Source organism: Rhyacophila brunnea, unplaced genomic scaffold (assembly GCF_057557595.1).
Source record: "Rhyacophila brunnea isolate RB1 unplaced genomic scaffold, BYU_Rbru_1.0 scaffold_8, whole genome shotgun sequence".
In the NCBI taxonomy this organism is placed as follows: domain Eukaryota; kingdom Metazoa; phylum Arthropoda; class Insecta; order Trichoptera; family Rhyacophilidae; genus Rhyacophila; species Rhyacophila brunnea.
The window spans coordinates 32,835,897-32,851,108 of NW_028233350.1; the positions used below are offsets into that span (position 1 = coordinate 32,835,897).

At 32.0% G+C, this 15,212-nt stretch overlaps 1 protein-coding gene across 1 annotated transcript in view; it reads right to left on the reverse strand.

The window, feature by feature from the left end:
• Window positions 1-15,212, reverse strand: part of Ten-a (Teneurin-a transmembrane protein) — a 105,615-nt gene that overhangs the window by 30,495 nt on the left and 59,908 nt on the right. Inside the window, 1 exon segment of the mRNA XM_085958669.1 lies at window positions 13,785-13,811. Coding sequence (XP_085814795.1) covers window positions 13,785-13,811 — 27 coding nt within the window.

Here is a 15,212-nt window from a genome sequence, read left to right on the forward strand (position 1 = left end):
TGGTTTTTATAATATTACGTTTATTAACATTGAAACAACGCATAGGTACATTGATGGCCCACATCCGACGATGTATAATATCGAAATAGTTACATAGGTACCGACGTTAATAAACTATTAAGTTAAGTAAGGTTAGTTTAATTTGTGAACAACTTGAACATAAATTTTGTAATGTTCACTCATGTAATAAATAAAATGAATTAAATTGAATTAAAAATGTTTAATATTAGTAGATGAAACAATATGAAACAAAAATAGTTGTTCGGAAGATAAATGTTTTTAGAAAAAAAATCAATTTACAATATCCGTCAATGTAAACGAAACAAGTGCTGATTGTTTTGAAATTATCTACTCGTAGATTAAGTGATCACTATATTATATAGTGTTTTATTTGAACTATTATCGTGTCTTTCCACCGAGAATTTTCATAAATATTTGAAAACTATTTTACGATTAAACATTTTTTTTGTTGATCTCAGTAGTTTTTCATAGCCATACCCAGTCGGGGGTAATCTGAGCACGCCAGTGCTGTTTAGTTACACGGGGGAAGAAAAGTCAGTGACGTATTTGTTTACTAAGGGATGGCAGGGGGAGCTCAATCTTTTCTCCGGAAAATTGCTCTGTCAAAAGATTTATTTCTTGAGCTGCCAAAATAATAAAAACATGCATAATTTGCTGTATTTTTTCCCGGTAAAAAATAACGGAGTGATACCCCTCGGAGCTGATGTTGAAAATATAAAATGTTTTTATAACAGAGTGTAAGGATACATGTGACCAAGTTTCATATGTTTAACGTTATTTAATTTTTAGACATTTGGTATAAATTCAAAAGTGAACCACGCGTGAAAACAAATGCCATGGGCGGTTTTTTTTTTTTACCAACATAACTGTGCTGGAAATATTATGTACCTAAGTATTGTCCGTAGTATGACAACATATTATTATTATCTTGGAGATATTGTGTACAGTGACGGTTTGAGGTAGGTGGTGGCCCATGACCAAAATGAAAAATAAACAGTGATGCTGATGTTGATCATTTAATTAATTTGAAAAGACGAATTGAAGGCCATAATTTGTTATAATATTACAGGTAACATAATATGGTGAGACATTGCCACATTGATTGGGTTTACACGTCTAATCTAAATTAAAGTAACATTGCTGTATTTTTTTTTTCAGATAAGTATGCTTAACGGAAAATATGCCATAAGTAAGAAGTTTCAATTTTTTTCTGTGTTTCGCATCCTTCAAAAATATTTAATGAATGTTTCCACTCCGTACAAAAGTAATGGATCATTTTTTTTTAAAGATGAGTAAATTAAAATAACATTCACGCTTCTACAGAAAAACTTTAACGCAGTTCAAAGAAACGGGTGAAATCTAAAAAATAATTTGAAAAGCCATGGTTCAAGGCACCCTCCCTGATTGACAATCTCCACATAAGTATAAACGACTTTTTTCAAAATTTGGAGCGAACATTTTTGATGCCAAAAATAGTTAACTTGTAACCCTGAAATCTTCTTATTTATCAATGCAGCAAATTCAGATTATTTTTTCCAGGTACTGCGAATACGCTGTCAGTCTTCATGGAACCGATGACTTTGACACTTATCTAAATCACTCTATGACATCTCGTACCCACTGAAGATGTAGGTCACAAAGTTGGAAACCTCTGCATAGCTATCATACCATTGAAATTAACACTTAAGCATATCAATTAGATATATTAAAATGTATATTCAAACTTAAATAAGCAACGTGACAATTAAGGTGAAAAGTAGTTGTCTGTAGAATTTATGTAGGTACATAGTTATAGATATTAATTATTATGTAAATAATTACAAAATAAAAAGAACTTTTTATATACAACGTTTTTAAATTTTCTGTTGAATCATATAAACTTGACTTGACTAGCTTAAACGATCAAAAAAAATTGTACTTGAAAGAAATAATACCGAATTGTCATATTGATTTCCATAGTAACGCACGTATATATTAATATTAATAATGTAGTTGCTAGGACCCACTTAGCAACCAATAATAGTTTTACTTTTTACGGATTTCTTCCGAAATAACTTTTCATACAAAACAGAATTAACTGAAAATGAAATCAATTCTACTTAAAGATGACTAAAATTCATTGGCATCGTGTTCTGATATATTCTAAAAGTTTCAAATGTCTAGCTAGTCGGGAAGTTAGTTAAAAATCGATTGCAAGATTTGTACCGGACAAATAAGAATACGAGCTAAGAAAAATATTGTAATAAAAATAGTACCCATCGTTTATATTAATATTATGATCGCTTTATAATGAAATCGGGTAGGTATGTTACTTCTATTTATTTTTTATTTTCATTTCAGAATTAGATTGCAATATAAAACAAACTCATATCCGTTCTTATTTCATCGGGATATCGAAAGAACAGCTGGTCGCGTTCCGTAATTTCATAAATTCTCTTGTATTGATTTAATCTCACTGTTTAAAATTGTATACTAAAATTATCCGGTGCTAACTAGTACAATTAAGTGTAGTAAAAATAAATTCACTAAAGCACCAATTACACTAGCAATGTAGCCGGTCTAATGACTCTACACGACCGATAGACCAGATCGTGAAAAGTCAGTTTGAATCGTTTCGACGAGTTGCGGATGAATCGTGTGGAGAATATGATATTTTCTATTTTTCAGCAGGAGTTTTATGAGAGTTGGGTCATTAATTACAGATAACGTATGGAAATACTCGAAGAACGTTTGTGGTTCCGAGTACAGCCGAACACGTCGCTTGCTTTAGGGCATATTTAACGTTTACGTAATGAAGTTGCACGACATTATTCATTGTTTTAACCGAAATTAATAATACAGAAAAAAAATATTATGCTAGCAAATACAATCAACAACTTGTTACTTGTCGAAATGCAATATCCAATAGTTTGTATTGTCATTTTTTACAACGTTTTTATTAGCTCGTATTTTTGTTTCTCCGGCGGTTGTTTGTCCAGTACAAATATTGCAATCGATTTTTAACTAACTTCCCGACTAGCTAGATATTTGAAACATTTAGAATACATCTAAACATGATGCCAAGGCATTCTTTTAATACTTTTAGCCATCTTTAAGCAGAATTGAATTCATTTTCAGTCAATTCTGTTTTGTATGGAAAGTTATTTCGGAAGAATTCCGTAATCCAATCCACTATTATTGGTTACTAAGGGGATGGTTCTAGCAACTAAATTATTAATGTGCGTGCGTTACTATGGAAATCAAAATAAAATGTCAAAATGACATTTCAGTATTCTATATTTGTTTGTTTGTTTTTTATTTACTTCATATAAAGTACAAGTTTGAGCATATTGAGCATAATGATTCAACAGAAAATTTTAAAACGCTGTATATAAAAAGTTCTTTTTATCTTGTAATTATTTAAAGTGAGAACATAATATGAGAGAAGACTGTTTATTTGTAGCCAGCAATCTGACTATTACTTATTTTTGGTTTAATTATAATATTGTTAATAGTAGCAATACACCGTATGCTATGAACCAATCAAATCAAGCGTCAACACGATCGAATTGGTAGGCAGCTGAATCGTTCCGTGTAATTACTATAATTATAACGTTGAAAATAGCTCACAACGATCGGCACGAATCGTCAATCTGCGAGGCTGCTGGTGTAATAGTCCTTTATGTATAACCTTATTCCTATTCACACAAACACAACCCTTCGATTGACATGCAATTAGGATTAAAATACCCACATCTTAACTAGGTAGGTATGTAGTTACTAACCAGGTTTTTAGTTATAATGGTGGATAAAATGAAACAAACTTTAGAAACATATTTATGCCAAATATGTATCGAATACACATCCATCAAAGTCCTGGCAGTATGAATAATCAATTATTAAGCTAACGCAATTTAACTAATAACTCCGAAATTTCCTAAGAATATACATCTGAGGTGGTATTATGACACATATTATGTATAATCATTGCCACATTATTGAAACTTGTGTACCTAATTGACCCCAAAATTTACAATGTGTGTATGGATCCAGTGTATGGACTTGATAAATTGAGCCAGTGGCTAACATTCATTTCTCGTAAAAAAAATCTGGTAATAGATACAACCCCCACCCCGTGGAGGCATATATTATGATCTTAGGCTCGAACAATCATTGAATAAAAAATAATTAGTTTAATTATAAAGTAGTAAAAAAGATAATTATAATATCGTAGCTCATTACTTATATACATGTTTGCAGACAAATTAGCACGCTTCAAATTTTTTTCGCCGTTTACCCTGTACTATGTATGTAGTTACTGTTAATACGAGTTTGTCTGGTAGAACTATAATAACCGTTACCTATTAGATAAGTATTAAAAAAAAAAATAACTTTGTTAATATTGCATCGAGGTGGATAAGGAGGTTGTGATAGAAAAATACTTATCGGGTTGTTTTATCCACCCGCACTATAATGTATTTGAGCACAATAATGATTCTGATAAAATCGACAGTCAGACATACATAATTTATTAAGTATGATAAATTTATATCAAAAGTTGATACTGTCAACCTTTGCTTTAGTGAATTATTTATTTTTTACATGAAAATAGTCCAAAAGATAACTAACGCACGTCACTATTAATAGATTTGGAACCTTATAGAATATAAATTTGTTATTATATTAATGTATACTAAGCACCGAAGCGTCTTCTTTCTACCTACAACTCGTGACTAATCTCAGGTGAGATTACAAAGATGCAACCGTTACGTTTTCAACGATTGATATCAGCTGATTATTTAGATATTTTTAAATACCAGAATAATAAAAATAAGTTTGAAGCATAACAATGGACACATCGTACCTACAATATACAAGTCAACGATTTGATAATCGTTGTTTTTACAAATTATGTTGATAGTTCCAATTATATATTATTTGCCGTGAGAGAAATTTTGACTTTTATAGATTCACATAAATTACATTGGAACATTATAATATATTATATTATAAAAATCGCCACCCTGGAACTAAACTACCCTAGTATGTGAAGAATCATAGATTTGAGATAATTGCATCCAAATATTTTAGTCTCACTACACCAAGTCATAAAGCAATTTGAATAAAGTATTATTTGGTAGAGAACATAATATAGGTAAAGATAATTTGGCAAAATAAAAACAAAGAATCATACCCATACTGACAGAACGCACGTCTCTTGTAGTTGTAGCAAGCGAAAAGTAATACATAAACGGCACAAGTTTTATAAGACAATTTTATTGTTGGACAGAGAGGATTAAATAGTGATAAATTTTGTATGGTTAGGTTAAAACAGCATTTTTTGAGATACTACACTCAACAAGTCTACAGTATAGACTCCGAGACAGTGATATATATATATAAAATATGAATCTCGATTATTGTATTAATCTTCAGGGTACGAGTATGCATACTATATACTTACACTAATTACAATGTTTATTAAAAAAATAAGAACCTGTCTACAGTCAAGGGTAGACTGTGATCGATCCGGGATTTTTTCTAGTCAATCGCCTTTAATTAAATATACAATATATCTTTAACAATGGATTAAGTTGTTGCCATGAAAAAAATAATCTAATCGTCGAATATTCAACAGATCGGAGGAAGATACAATGTAATAAACACAATACATCAAGGAACTAGGAATTATTGCGTAAGATCTCATTCAAAAATAGTTTCAAGATTATGTGACGCATTTCTGTGAAGATGCGGTGTTGACGATTTGGTATTAAAATGTATACTTAATGAAATATTTTGAATTACCGGATTTTCTTTTAGTATCAGGCAATTATATTGATGATACATATAAACTTTCAAATGTAAATAATATACAGTAGGTGCCAACTTCACGATTTGAAGAACGCTCATGGAATTTTCGAAATCCTTCAAGCCTACTTTTACTTATCTAAAGTAGTAGAATTTACGAACCCCATTATAGTTTTCATAGTTTTAATGATACCATAAGTTTATTTTAGCAAGTACCTTTACATAGCAGACGCTATGCAATAATGTTATTTAATATTTTGACAGTGACATTGAAACAAGAGTTCAAGGTATATTTTTTATTACAGGTACTTACCAATATTAAAATAAATATTATCCGAGAATCTTCTCGCTGTTTGAAAGTTAAGTCAATAACGTAATAAGTGGTAGACACATTTATTTAAAAAGTCATAAATCAACGACTCCGAATAAAAACGCGATAACTCAACAAGTGAACAAAGTAAAAAAAATAAAGGTTTCCACAAATGTTTTGATTATTATGAATATAAATACATTATAATATAGTATCTACTACATCGACATCATCTTAGAATAACTTAATAGTATTTATTTAATATGTCTACTTGGACCAGGAATCATTGATAGTTTGCATAATTATAGTACATATTAGGATTAAATGCCTGACTCCAGTCAGGAGCAGTTTTCACATCACCACATACGCCACGTACATAATATTTATGCGTGAAAAGGGACTCGAAAACGTCATTACTCTATATAAAAAGTTATAAGCAACTTATTCGTAATAATGTTGGATTATATCTCACACGTCATATTGCACATTGATAATGATATTATTTTCTTGGCAATTTATATGGTAATGTTTTGGGTAGGCTTATCTTCCTTTAAACACTAAAAGTAATTGTTGGTTTGAAAGCAAGACCTCACTTAGAATATTGAAAACACTTAGTAGGTATGTAGAATTTACAGACATATTTAATGTAAGTTGATTTGATCAATTTGGTCACCACAATACCCTAAACGGCCTTAACCATAACAACCTGTCTACGCAATTGTCAGAACTTCAAAATATTCTTGCAAAAAATTAAAAAAACACCCATGACAATTTCTGTATCGTCAATAAAAAATCTATCTCATTGTAGAATGTTTCAATAAAATCCACCAATCTGCGCAGAAATGAAAAAGTATGAAAAATGATCAATCATCTTTCATGCGGAAAAGAATAAACAATAAATAATTTTGGCATAAACCTCGTTAAAAATGCGTTAATTGTACTTACGCGGGGCATCTATTTTTTAATTAAAATTTCAAGTGACGATCGGCTTATTCCGCGTGATTTACATCCAAAAAACGTTAAGGGCGTCAGAAGCGCGATGGAGGGGGTGGCGGAGAAAAATTAACAGCAACCCTTTGAAAGCCGGCGGGGGGCAGGTCGGTCGGCAGTCGTTTCGCAAATATGATTTACCTAATTTCTGCAAGTGACATTCAAATCTGTCCTGATGAGGCACGTTGTGTGCGTACTAAAAGAGCCAACTCCCCCTGCCCCCCCCATTATGAAGTGGCTACATTGTGCAATTTATTATTTTCAATAGAAATCTTCCATTCCACGTGATAGCTGGCAATAAAATAGTAATGTCTCCCTATAAAAGCATTGTTTCTAGTTACATGAACATGTTCGTATATTATTAAACTACTACGGACTGGAATACTATTATTCTAATTTATAATAGAATCAAAATAAATTTGATTGTAATACTTTGACGATAAATTTTTTTTTTAATAATTAACTATTTATAATTATTTATTATTGCATTTTTCAACGGTTTTGAATTATACATAATATAAGGAATGATTAAAGAATTTTTCGAACGTGAAATAAGCCTGAATTGTTATTTATAGAAAATACTACGTTGGCAACATAGTTTGTAAATACAATACAAAATGGCGGTGTTTTCACATTTTTTTGGTTACTTGGATAATCTACTATTATTTGAGATTTTACGTGACTCGTCTAAATAATTATGATAACATATAAATAATTACAAGATAAAAAGAACTTTTTATATACCACGTTTTTAAAATTTCTGTTGAATCATTTAAACTTGACAATTCTATGTATTAATAAAAACTTTTTATTGTACTTGATAGAAATACTGAATAAATATAGAATACTGAAATGTCATTTTGATATTTCATATTGATTTCCATAGTAACGCACGTATATATTAATAATTTAGTTGCTAGGACCCCCTTAGCAACCAACAATAATAACTTTCCATACAAAATAGAATAAACTGAAAATGAATTCAATTCTGCTTAAAAACGGCTAAAAGTATTAAAAGAATGCATTGTCATCGTGTTCTGATATATTCTAAAAGTTTCAAATGTCTAGCTAATCGGGAAGTTAGTTAAAAATCTTCAATCGTCCAATACAAATCTTGCACAAACAAGAAAAAAAATTATACTAGACACACAATAAAAAATCTGTAGCGGACAAACAATAATACGAGCTAATAAAAACGTGGTAAAATAGGCTTCTAGTACCAATTCAACTTGTTTTTAATTCAGTGCGCCCGTGAAAAAAAAATCTCTGAAGATAAATCTGTATTGCGAAACGACTTAGTGATAATTTAAGACATATGTTTAACAACCTTGTTCCAGGTTTATTAAAATAATATTACATAAATTATAAACATTATAAAGGTTCAATTTGCACAGTAGAATGATTTTCTTTAACGTATTTATTTAACAAAATTAATTAAATAGTATATATTTACAACTTATTTAAAAGAAAATTCAGGATTTACTTGGTGGTCATTAACTTAAAAATAGGTAGGCGTACCAGTATGTACCTATCGTCCGTAATAAATTTACAACTAAGTTTATCAAATTAAATTGATTAAAAAGTAATTTCAAAAAATTTGTACCTATGCAGTTCACCGTATAACAATTCAACGCGAGCTATTATATCAGAAACAGATGGCCATACAGCATTGAGTACAAATTCATGTATAAATACAGCACTTAAAAATACGCAAAAAAAACATTGTAATATAAGGGAAATACAAGAAAATTAAATGAAATGAAATTAAATTAGAAATACAATTTTATCGTATATATATGTATACAGATTTCTGAATGATTCTAAAGTAGTCGAGGAAGTAGGTACTTGTGAGATGCTCCATGAACAACGCGTTATTTTTTTTTATCTCAATGCTATATGGTCATTCACCTATTTGCAGCACAACAGGTCACGATGAACTGCGGGACGACAAACTGTATATTATGCACAATTCACATATCGCTCATGTATATTCACAATACCTCGTATGCTACAAAACACGAGATGAAGAAAACTCTACTTAGTCACTCTTAATGCATTTTTTTTTTAATTTGTTGTATTTCACTATTAAAATTAATAGTAGGATAGGAAAAATACGTGATAATTTTTATGGAATCATAGATATTATATAGATTTTTTTCATTTCATGTACAAATAGTGTCATGTGGCATACGAGGTATTGTTTACTCATGAGTGATATGACGTGTAATATACAATAGCATCTGTAAAATAAAGTTATTTTTTTTATTTATTTTTACAACGTTTTTATTAGCTCGTATTCTTATTTGTCCGGTACAAATATTGTAACATTTGTAACTTTTAGAATATATCAGAACACGGTGCCAATGCATTTTTTTAATACTTTTAGCCATCTTTAAGTAGAATTGAATTAATTTTCAGTTTATTCTGTTTTGTATGAAAAGTTATTTCGGAAGAAATCCGTACTCCAATTCACTATTATTGGTTGCTAGGATTCTGTGGTCCTAGCAACTAAATTATTGATATATACGTGCGTTACAATGGAAATCAAAATGACATTTCAGTAGTATTTCTATCAAGTACAAATTTTTTCGATCGTTTAAGCTAGTAAGTCAAGTTTATATGATTCAACAGAAAATTTAAAAACGTTGTATATAAAAAGTTCTTTTTATCCTGTAATTATTACTTAGTACATGTAGTTGTTTTTATGTTACGTTAGTTTTATGTTATACCATTAATATTTTACGTACTTATTACGTACATACATCACGTACTTACTACCCAGTGTTCTTTATTTTAAATAAGGAATGTAAATCATAAAGGTCATTTTTGTCTGGCAATTGAAATTTTCAGACTCAATATATATTTGAAAATTTTACAGTAATGATGCGTAAATTTTTTTTTTTGCATAATGATCTGAATAAAATATTATCGTTGTAGAATCTAGACGTTAAATTAAGATCGCAGTCAAATCTAAACGAACCATTATGATCAAGACTTGTCAGGTCTAAATTCAATTTCGGCACGACATTTGACACGATAATGAGAGGTCGTCATTCGTAGGCCGGGGCCCGCAGACGGGCGGGGGACACGACCCCCAAGTTCTGAAAGTCAAGATTGGAGATGTAATCAGGCGAGAGACGCTAAAATCTCGTCAAAAACTTTCGTCAAAGTGCCCCTTATTAATACCATAATGTCCGAAGGCGATGGAATTCGGCTGCCTCGTACGTGTCCAATTTGACAAACCAATTATTTATTCAGATAAAACTACAAACTTAACGTAGGTACGCATAGGTATTAAGTATTAACATTATGTAAATAGTACGTCAGGACAAAAGATTTTGGACTATTATTGTACTAATTTTAAACAAGCAAGTTTTATATTTAATTCTGCCTACTCCGAATTTATTTTATGTTATATCGACATTGATCCAATGCGCAAAGAAACCGTCTTTCGTCCTTGTCAATGACAACGCGTTAATCATTAGTTTACATTTAAAATGTATCTCAATCGGTGACGGTTTTAAGTGCGTGGAAACACGGGGCGCTGACAGGTTTGGAGCCCCCCCTAGATTTAAAAAATCGTTAAATAAATTGTAATATAAATTAGTTTTTCGTTTGAATTTAATTGACCGCGGCAGTCAATGATCTATGACCCAGTTATATTGTCTTATGCCTGGTAAGGTTAATATAATATGGTTAGTTGTTAAAAAAATAATTATGGGTAAATTTTTTGTATATGTACTTAATAGTTTTCCAGCGAGATTGTGAAAATAGTTATCACAAAGATTGTAGGTGCAAGTTAATATTATAATATTAAATAAAAACGTTGTATCTCAATTGAACATGGTTATGCAGAATGTAGCCAGTCCACAATAATGTCGAGCTGAGATAATGGCACTTTAGCAACAACATGATATTAAAAATGTATGTAAAATTGTAAATAGTATTTTATTTCAAGATTTTTTTTTGCGGCAGAACGTAGAGAAAACCTTCTCCCATCTGATCTATATCATATCTCATTTTTTTATTTTTTATGGACTGGCTACTTTCTGCATAACTATGTCCAATTATATGTATATATTTACGTATTTTAAACGTTCAAGTGCATACCTATTGATTTCAAAAAGTGTCCTTTATTAGTAGAAATCTTATTTGATAACATCGATTAGTTACATTAGTGATTCTGTAGAGACGTAGCCAGATTTTTTAAACTATGGGCAATAATATTTTTTATTTTATATGAAAACAAAAAACTGTATAGGTACGCTAATAGACCAAACAATTACTCCATTTGATATTGCAAGATAGAATCAACACAATTAATATACGTAGGACATTTAAACTTTTTGTATTAATTATTTAATCGAATTTTGGGGGCGAACCGAAATCAAGCATATACATTGATAACTATTTACAAGGAAAACTCTAACTTACGTAAGTGAATAAGGATATTTAAAAAAATATTGAATTATATTATAATTACATAATTATTATAAATTACGCCCGCGATGGTTTATAATGTTGTGAGTCCCGGGTTCGAATCCAGGGACTGGAAAATAATTTATATGTTGTTTTTCAAGCTGTGTTTGGACCCAGAGTATGGACCTAATATGTTGAACAAGTGGCTAAGATCCAGTTCTCGTAAAAAAAACAAAAATCTGTTTATAATCGAGCATGGTGATGTAATATAGTTTTGCTAGTCTATGGGTGTAATTCGGATAGATACTTGAAAGTATTGTTATTTTAACAGGAGATCATTTGAAAATAATATATATATTATAATATATGTATGTTATATTGAGTTATAATTTATAAGTTTGTACAGATAGCATGCAAGCATGGAAAGTTAACTATAATGATTGGTATTGCATGCTCAGTCGAAATTTCTGTATAAATTTAAAATTAAATTCAAGATACATAATATGTGTTCAGTAAAAGAAGAAGCATTCATAATCACTAAAAATATTAATAACTGTAGAAAATAGTCGGAATAAAATATTTTTTTCATAGTTTTAAAACATCATAATATGAATTATGTACACTTACACGCTAACCTATTAAGTTGTGCCTATTAACGAATAGTATTTTGTTTAATTATCCAATCAATAAATCCATGCACGGCGTGAATATATTGATATCTCAAAAAAATCACAAATTTTGTTGTTAATTCTTATGGTTTTCATTACATCAAAACCGTAACTAAAATAAAATAAATTTTGGCGCAATCTTAAAATGTGACATTTTGAGTTATCAACATATTATCGCTGCTGTCCACGGAAATAAAAATAAATTAGGTACAAAATATTTATATTATGTAAGTTATGCTTTACTTTTTTTTTTTAATGTTGTGTACCTCTTTACCTTCATATTGTTTATTTGTCATAATATTTAATTTTATATAGCCGTAGATTTTGATGTGCCAAATATTTATGGAAAACGTACGCAGTGTGAAATTCGTATAGGATTTAATTAAAACGACTCGTAGTTTAAAAAAAATGACCAATGAAGTCGAAATAGCGTAATTTCATGAGTTGGTCGAGATTGTTAATAATAAAAATATCAAGTCATACGTTTGATTTTAAAAATAAAAGTGCAGTTAATAGAGGGACGATTGAGATTACTGATCGATGTTGAAAGTGCAACCAAAACAACAAGACTAAAATATATCGTTCGAGTAGAGATTTTGTATGGGTAGTACAGAATCGCTGAAGCAGCGTTCTGCTATTGAAGTTTGAAATCGGTCAGGAAGATTTCGATGGGAAAGGAGAGGAAGAGAGGTCCAGGGTAAACACAAAGGGGCAGGAGGGGCGACAGATAAACAGTGAGACGCAGACAAATGGATCGGGGAAACGAATAACACCGTACTCTCATCACCGATGTAGCAACAAAAATGTCAATTTTGGTATAAACGGTCGAAACGTTCAAACACTCGGGGCATCGACAGCCCGGTTTGTTGAATTTCCGCTAGTTTTTTTTTCTGTTTTCCGATCGAGAGCGCTCGCGGTGGGCGGGGTGGGGTGAGCCACCCTCGGACCCGTGTCAATGTGAGTGTGATCGTGTTTATCAGGCACGGTAGCCGGTGTTGGTATGCGTGTGAGGGCGGTCTAAGAACTTCAAGCAGAGTGGACAAGACAAACAAATTAGATGGAGCGACACATATAATGTTGAACACAAAACACAAGAGTGCGCATTACACATAGCTGCACGGGGGTCACTAGGTCCAGGGAGAGGCTGACAGAGGAATTAGGAGATCAGATAACAGGCGCGGTAGATGGAGAGTCGGGAGTCAGCGGCTCTATTTGTGTACAGTGTAGGTGTGTTAGGTGGTGGACAATCAATGAATTACGTTTAATATAAATATATAAATATAAACTAATGCGAGACATACACATACTTTTACATACACATACAGAAAAAATAAATAAAAAATATTACATTAACAAACGAAGGGAGAGGCCGGGGGAAGGGGATGAAAGCTGTCGGGTGACAAGCGGACGACCGTTCGGGCCGTCGAACAGATAAATAATGATGATTATAATGATGGCGGCAGTGAGAAGAATAATATAATCATAAGAGAAATGATAGCAACACAGACATAATAGACAATTACAAAACAGATAATAGATGTCGTAACGGATACGGATACGGATACGGGGGGTGGCCGGCGACGACTTACCACTGTGTAAAGAAATTCCAGAACTCGCTAGGAGTGGCGGACACACGGCGGCACGGGGACACACAGAAAGACAGGACAGAGATATTACTACACAGATAGCTACCGGACCGAAAGCGGGGCGGCGGGGGGAAACTAACGGGAGGGTGCAAGAGGAGGTCCGAGGAGACACCCTCGCCTTGCGCTCTCCGTGCGGATTTCCTTCCTCCGCCCACCGTCGACCCATTCTTGGTTTTTTTTGACGTCATCTCACATTCACACGTCAACATACACCACACGCACACAGCCGTTATTATGGAAATAACACGTCATTACATAATATGTATTTATATATTAAAACGAAACAAAAACGAAAAATGTAAATAACAAACACAAATGATAATTTTAAAAATATATCGGGGCAGGGAGGTCGGTATAAGGTTTAATGGTAATAATAATATATAAATAGGAATAATATACTTTTACTGTACAAGCTCATGACAGACACAAGTAGCGGAAATCACTATGGACGGCACAAATACAAAATAAATCACATATAATATGTGAAACGATGAAGATCGCCATGTTGAAATCTCGGTTTTGTTTCGAAGATCCTGAATAATTTCAGCCGCATAAATAATCATACAACAAAAACAGTGTTGCCCTAATCATTAATAAAATAGTTATCATCAGTTTTCTTCTTGTATGCAAGCTTGTGTCCACCATGGCTCGCATTCAACCGTTTGTTATTTTGCATCTCAGCCTATGTTAATTAATATATTCCAAAACCATAACCCGATTCACGGTTCAATATTATCAATGTTACTTTTGCGGGAACTCAAAAATAAATCAACAAACAATAATAATAATAATACAAAACTGATAACAAAAACATAACGACAAAATAATCTTTGACAGCAGAAAGTGCGTGCAAGCGTAACTTTTTTCTCGATAAAAGAATCACTTAAATGTTCCCGTCGTTCTCCGTCCGGTGTGAGAGAGAGAGAGAGAGAATCAGACGCGTGTATTATAATATTTTTATCCAAAATTTAAATGTGGTGTGTGAAACAGAGAGGTGAGACAGACAAAAGGTTAGACGCACACAAGGGAAACATTAGACAATACACAAACATCCCGGAGAGAAAGCACCCAGATAAGAGCGAGACAAGATTACCCCAGATGAAATATTCCAAGACAATAATAATTCTGTCACGGAAGATGAACATAAGGAAATAAAAACACTGCTCAAATCTTGGATTGGGTCCTGTCCGAGAGCGGAGAGGGCGGGAATAGGATACAGAAGGGTCTTCGAGGACCAATCGAGGCGAGGGCATTTTGCCGGATACGCGTCGCGTAAGTCCTACTTTTTGTGATAGTAAAAATCGAGGAGGCTTTCTGCCAGACCTCTGACCCAACGATTTCGAGTCCGCGGACGGGCATACCTTCGACCCA